At 32.8% G+C, this 7,298-nt stretch overlaps 1 protein-coding gene across 1 annotated transcript; it reads right to left on the bottom strand.

Moving 5' to 3' along the window:
- Positions 1-1,089: 1,089 nt before the first annotated feature.
- On the bottom strand, positions 1,090-5,017 carry LOC112521858 (serine/threonine-protein kinase Aurora-2). Its single transcript, XM_025130853.1, has 9 exons — positions 4,955-5,017; positions 3,780-3,893; positions 3,261-3,407; positions 3,083-3,178; positions 2,885-2,980; positions 2,695-2,791; positions 2,357-2,474; positions 2,204-2,276; positions 1,090-1,375 (listed from the first exon to the last, which is right to left on the bottom strand). Exons 1-9 carry the CDS (start codon positions 4,988-4,990, stop codon positions 1,274-1,276), a joined length of 879 nt encoding a protein of 292 aa, XP_024986621.1. The 5' UTR covers positions 4,991-5,017; the 3' UTR covers positions 1,090-1,273.
- Positions 5,018-7,298: the final 2,281 nt, after the last annotated feature.

The raw sequence follows: 7,298 nt of genomic DNA, 5'->3' as shown, positions 1-7,298 counted from the left end.
TATTCGTATCAAATTAACTATTTAAAATTCCTCATTTTTTGTGTAATTTTTTAATTTAATTTTTTTATTATAATTTAATTTAGATACAATAACGAATTAATTTATATTTGTTTTAATAATATAATTTTCTTATAAAGATAATAATTAATTATTTTGTTAGAACTCGATAATTATCCTAATTACATTTTAGATTTTTTATATTTTAAAATAAGATGTTTATCCTCTATTTGATTATATTTATCCGCAATTAGTTATACGAATTCAAAAATCGAGCTCTGATAAGTTGTACTTTTGCATAATTTACTTGTAATCTTGAATTTTAAGTAAACATTGGTTTTATGTGATTTTAAGAAAGTAGTAATATTTTTATTTTTGAATAAATATAAATTTAAAAATATCATAAATTTTTAAAAGTTCTTGTGTTTTGGTGTAATTTCTTTAATTAAATTTTGTTAGTTATCAATGATTATCTTAATTATATTTTAAATTTTTTATATTTAAAATGAGATGTTTATCCTGTATTTGATTGTGTTTATCTGCAGTTAGTTACATGAATTCAGATATGGGATGAAATCGTATAGAGATGAACGGGTTTAAGAGTTTTTAAGAGTTTAAGAGTTTTAAGAGTTTTTAAGAGTTTTATCCAAATGCTTTATAATATAGTATAGATATATATATATATATACATAAAATATACACATAACTATTTCATTATTTTAGCACACAATAAATATGTTGTGATAATAAAGAAATAAGAGATACGTAATATATTAAAAGAAACGGAACAAATAGCAATATATTTATCAAAAGGCCCGACCCGTTATGATCGGTCATTGTTTTCCGTTCAAGCATGTGGAGGATGGGATTGGGACTAGTCCGAGGACCGACCGGTTAACCGGTTTGGCCTAACATCCCTACACATCGCCTCTATAACAACTCATGACAAAGAGGCCTTTAAAAGCTTGAACGGTTACAGAGTGACCGTTCAAGCTTTTGGAGGCTGTTGGTTGATGATAAATAGTCTTTTATTATTTTTAAACGCGACTAAATTGCACCAACCATCACATCATATTTGGTCTACAAGGACAATTTAGTCGTGCACTTGATCGTTAGAACATCATCACTGTCGGAGTTGTAATATGATATTCAATACGACATTATTCGCATGAATCAAACCACACAATGGAGTAAAACAAGTCAATACTATACATGAATGGGACGCTCGTCATCTATTTTTACAAGTCGTTACGTTGTTGTACAAGGAATTCAGTAACTAACCCCTGTATATCCCGGAAGGGTCTGCATTCTGCACAATCCATGGATGTTCAAGCAGCTTGTGTAGCGGCAGCCGCTTTGTAGTATCCTTCACAAGCATCTGCATTCATTGTCAATCTATATATGTTAATAAACCAATCATTGTGTGGAGGTTTGGATTCATCTTTTCTTTTTGGTATAGTGCGGCCTCATTTCTCATTAGTTGGGGAGTTTTTCTTCTGAACGTTTTTAAACCAAACCAAACCAAACCCGATAAATCACACACAGAGTGGAATGTACGCAAGACAGAAATTAAAAGAAACGAGTTACATGAGTGTATGCAAACAAGCAACGGGTGTATTAAAACATAAAATGCAATCAAGACAAATGTGAGGGAAATGCGTTAAACAAACAGGGAAACACAGAAACACAAAGCACAGTATTGATAACTACTAGCACGTGAAATAAAACTAAGGCTAGTGACGTCCTTTGCAGCTGATATCAGCAATCTTATCGGGGAGCAGACCCACTTTAAAAACTTGTTGGGTTGTGAAAGGTGCTACCGTATCATTTTGTTTCGTGCAACCATATATATTTTGAAACTACAATGATAACGCAAGCTTCTTTTGGTAGAGTTGGTTTGGAAGACCTTTCTCCCACCCCAGACCCGGGTTAGAATCCTGTTTGTGTCATTTTCCTTGGTTTTTAGCGATTTATTATGTTTCTAAAAAAAATTGCAATAAAGGATTGAACACAAGACCTCGCATATGAAAAGAAAATAACTAACCAAAAGACGATTATTTTGTTAAAAACATCCAATCTTTGTTTCTTATAGTCAAATGGTGCCACCACATGAAACTTTTCTAGGTCCGTCTCTGATACGGGACAGGGAGAGTTAGATATAATATAGAGAGAGAGATAGAGAGAGAGAGAGAGAGAGAGAGGAAACCTGACTAATGAGGTCCTTTGCAGCTGCAGAAACTACAGGCTTCGGAGGGAACTTTAAATCTACTTGCAAGATCCTGCAGAATTGAGTCAATAATCCGTATCAGATATCGAAGCCTTCCTTAACCAACGGTAATTTTGTATGTAGCATCATCACCTTCTATATGTATCAGAGTGCTCTTTTGCTTCAAAGGGAGGGATACCATAGAGAAATTCATAGCACAAGATTCCAAGACTCCATATATCTACACTTGCATCATGCTCCACACTTTCCACTACAATATATATATATATATATATATATATATATATATATCCCAACATATATAAGCTTGAAACTCACAAAATAGACCATCATTATACCAATTCAAAAAGTTTCTTTTAAGTATCAAGAGTGGAAATCCATCTCAAGGACAATTGCTTCTCTAAAAGAAGCACCAAAAAAAGAATTAAAGCAACAGCTTGACAATAGTGGATATTGTCAAGTGGTCTTACCCATTTCAGGTGGGAGATAATCTAGGGTGCCACACATGGTTCGCCTGCGATTGAATGTGTGCACGGACCAGCCAAAATCTGCAATCTTCAATTCACCCTGAAAGAGAGAACCCATGTGTAATAAAACATGCACATGTTGTCTTTCTGATCAAATAAGTAACAAATGAGGTTCCAAAAGTTTTGCTATTACCTGTGAACCAACCAAGAGGTTCTCTGGTTTTATATCTCTATGAATAACATGCTTCCCGTGACAGTAAATGAGAGCCCGTGCTAATGATGCAACATACTGTTTGAGTGGATAAAAAAGTGATATAAATAAGATGATATCATTCATACACCTTTAGTGTTGATTGTTTTCTTTAGTGGACCGACGGTAAGACAGACTTACGGTAGCGGAACGTCGTTCAGTGAAGTATTTGCATTTCTGCAGCTCCTTGTAGAGTTCACCCTTTGCAGCATACTCCAGAATCAAGTAGACCCTTTTCTGAGAAATTTATCATCTATGTATTAGAAATTCAATTAAAATAGCCCCTTCCGTATGACGTGAAGGTATGAGTATGGTGTACCTGATCATAGAAGTAACCATAAAGTCTTAGGATATTAGGATGTCGAAGATGGCTTTGTATTTCAACTTCACGACGAAGCTGGTGCTCCACCTGAGATTGTTTAAGCTGGCTCTTGAACAGCACCTTCAGTGCCACAACATGATTGCTCTGTTTCAGAAAAACATGGATGTTATTTGGGCACATGGCTATGAGTTCGATCAAGTATAATAACCAATTAAGCAGAGTTACCTACTCCTTGGCAAGAAAAAGCGCTTCATTAACAACAATAATCTACTGGTTCTAGATTTGGAAACTTTGGAAGTATTGTTCAAGTGCCAAAACACGATAAGATTCATAAAAAAACTAAACTGAATCTGATAATACTAAAAAACAGTTGAAGACGAATACTGGCACAAGTAGAGAGACAAAAAGATGGTAAAAAGCCTATACTAACAAAAAGTAAGGATGATTGTTTAGCTTATAATTTCATAAAATACCATAGAATATGTTAATCATGGCAATTGGATTTAATTTACTCACCCTCCTTTCTCTTGCTATATAGACATGACCGAACTTTCCCCTTCCCAGGGGCTTCCCAATGTTAAAGTCACTAAGTGTCCACCTCTTCTTCTCTGTTGCATCCTCTGTAGAAGCCTAAAAAAAGCATAACAATGATCATAACTATTCAAGCATCTTCATTATTACTGACATCAATAAATCTTATGGTATGTTAACCATGCAGATGCCAAAGCAGTTGGAACCATCATCATATTAGAACTCTGTATTTTGAGTCAAATTTTATAGAAACCATTTGATTTAAAATTGTTCATCTGACATATATTACTCCTCAAAATCAACAAAGATAAACTTATAAAACCAGAAAGGCAGAAATGCTGCAATCAACTTCAGATGCCAGCTTGTGTTTCTCAAGATAATCTTTTATGAGGAAAGCTTTCCAAAAACTGGTAGAACCTAAGGCTTTACACCAGTTAACTCAAAAGCCATCTGACTTGTATCATTCTTAACATTGACTATAAACCTTCATTAAAGATGCACAAAGTGACTGAAAACCAAATTCAGAACCAGGACCAAAGAGGACCTGCTACGGACCGGTCCAGTCCTCCGGCTCCAAATCAGTTTCGATTTTTTTGACTTAGGACAGGTCAATGGGATAAGGACCAGAATGGTTGAGTCCAGGTCAAAACACCAGTCATATCCACAAACTACTTCCAGAACATTTTGTGAATTTTGGGCATCCAGATGTTGCTTCAGCAAAAGCATACAGCAGCTTTATTAGAAAAGTAAACAAGTTATTAGATGACTATATGATTATATATTATGCTTGGCCACATCCACTCGCAATTAAATTCAATTCATTCTGAGTTGGAACTCATGGATTTAATAGTACGGACAAACGATTCTAAACAAAAAGGGGTTTCATGATTTCATCTATAGCAATCCATCAACTGTTGAAGTTATCCTTCAATCCTTTGATGCATCAATAATCACAGAGTATTGAGTCTATCTGCTGCTGTATCTCGAACCTACTTGAACAGATACACACTTACAGCATCTACATAAGCGAAAATCTGACAATAAACAATTTGTCCTAAAATGTAAGATCCAAACAGTGATTAGCGAAAATTTGAACCCTAGCATAACATCAAAACGTGGAAACACTATAATCGAACTTCCAAAAAGGAAATGTATGGTACCTTTTGCTCAGGCTGAGACTCCATTGCGATTGCCATGAGAGAAAGATTCTAGAAAAAGAGAGAGAGAGAGAGAGAGAGAGAGAGAGAGAGGTAGACAACACAACGGGAAGGGAAATGAGGGGTGTTTTTGAATGAAGAGAGGGAGAGAGATTGTTTCCCAACGGTCGGATTATTAAAAAGTTCCACGTGGCTTCCAGAGTAGCTTCTTTTTAGAAGTAAAGTACGGTTTTGGTCCCTAATGTTTGTTAATTTTAACGGTTATTGTCCCTAAACTTTATTTAATCGGTTTTTGTCTCTCAGATTTATCATTTTTCAACTGATTTCCCTCCATCTAATGGTTAACTCCGTTTAAACGAGGGGTATTTTGGTCGTCTGACATTTTAAAACAATTTCAATTGTTTCTTCAAGTAATGGACCCAACCTCCTCCTCGTCTTCCGACAACCTCTCTGTTGGAAACTATCTTTCCCAACCACCATCACTGACAACCACCGTTAATCGCCAACATTCTAAGTTCATTCACGAACGTGTTGATACAGACTGTAAAACGAAAACAATAAAGATAAACCCTAAACATAAAGCAAACAAGATCATTTGATATATTTATATGTTTGTTGATTACTGTCGATGATATAGAGATATTACAAAACAAAACCAACGAGGCTGAAAACTAGGAACCTCTGGTGGACCAAAAAGATCAAAGCGAGCATCTGTTGGGACACCCTTGTTTTTGTTTACGCTTCAGTAGTCAAAGTCCAAGAATCGATGTTCTTATAAGTTGAAGCATTCTCCCTCACGCTTAGTATATCAAATTGAAGCAACCGTTTCAATTTGGCAATCGTTAACATTGTGAACCTTGTAGGATGTATTCGACATAAAAGATCTTTTTTGATGGAGAACAGTGATGGTCGTGTCAGTATAGTGAAATACATTTCGATTTTAATGTTTCATATTTTTGTATTAGTCGATGTTATAATACGGTTTTATGTGGTTTTGAGAAAGCGATAATGTTTTTATTTTTGAATAAAGTATAAATATGAAGATATTATAAAAAAAAAAAAAAAAAATTGATATCAGTAGCAAAGTAACTATTTAAAGTTTCTTGTTTTTTTTTTGTTTTTTTTAATTCATTTTTTTATTTTTGGTTTAATAATATAATTTTTTATAAATATAATAATTAAATATTTTGTTAAAACTCAATGGTTATCTTAATTATATTTTAGTTTTTTGTATATTTAAAATGAAATGTTTATCCTCTGTTTGATTATGTTTATCCGAAGTTAGTTACACGAATTCAAACATGAAGTTTTAATAAGTTATACTTACGCACAATTTATTTGTAATCTTAAATTTTAAGTAATATGCATCAATAAACAGTATTTCATGCATAAAAAATAGTTTTTAAGAGTTTTTGTCAAATGTTTTATAATATAGTATAGATAAATAACCGTAATAAGTTTAAACAAGAATATCACATTTTCACAAAAACATGAGAGCGTCAAATATTATAATTAATCATATGTGATATTATAGTTCATCATACGTGATACTAAATGAGAAGAGAAAGACATCTGGCAGGACCTGTGTCGTGGGCCAAGTTGTTTGTACATTGCCAAATCCTCTCACGTGTATTATTACACATATGAGTGTTCTTGTGTTTTCGTAAAATGACGATGTTCTCTATAGTTACATTTAGATTTTGATTTCTATATAAATAAAATTATGTTATTTTATTTGAATGTATATTATGAAAATCTTCAATGTTGTTAGATAAATTGCATAAAAAAATATAACTTACTTTGATCTGGTCTTGTTTTAAATACATCTACAATTACAAATATTTTGGTCTAGCTCTTATTTTAAATACATCTAAATGAAATATATGTATGTTTTTTTAATCAAACAAAAAGTTTCCTCTTATTAGCATCATAGGTGCTCATGGGTTGAGTTGATCGATTTGAATTTGAAAAATCTTAACCCAACCCAACCCAAAACAAAGTGCAACCAAACCCAACCCAACCCATACGGTTTGGTCGGCTTGATACTTTGGTACATTAGAATATTATTTTAACATTGAATATGTTATTTCTCTACTCATAATTTCTTTTTCATCGTCAACCATTTGATACAACTAATCCATATTTGTTATGTATATCACATTCAGTTAAATTTCTCAATTTACATATATATGTTAACAGTTACTAAATATATATATGAATGAGTTATATACAGATGTGAATAGATTGAAAATATATGAACATGAATAGAGTTGTATGGTACAACCATATATATAACTCATTCATATATATATATATATATATATATATATATATATATATATATATA

The sequence above is a fragment of the Cynara cardunculus genome, assembly GCF_001531365.2.
Source record: "Cynara cardunculus var. scolymus isolate 2C chromosome LG 11, CcrdV1, whole genome shotgun sequence".
NCBI classification, from domain to species: Eukaryota; Viridiplantae; Streptophyta; class Magnoliopsida; order Asterales; family Asteraceae; genus Cynara; species Cynara cardunculus.
The sequence above is the reverse complement of the archived record's forward strand: the minus strand, read 5'-3'. Positions and strand labels throughout refer to the sequence as shown.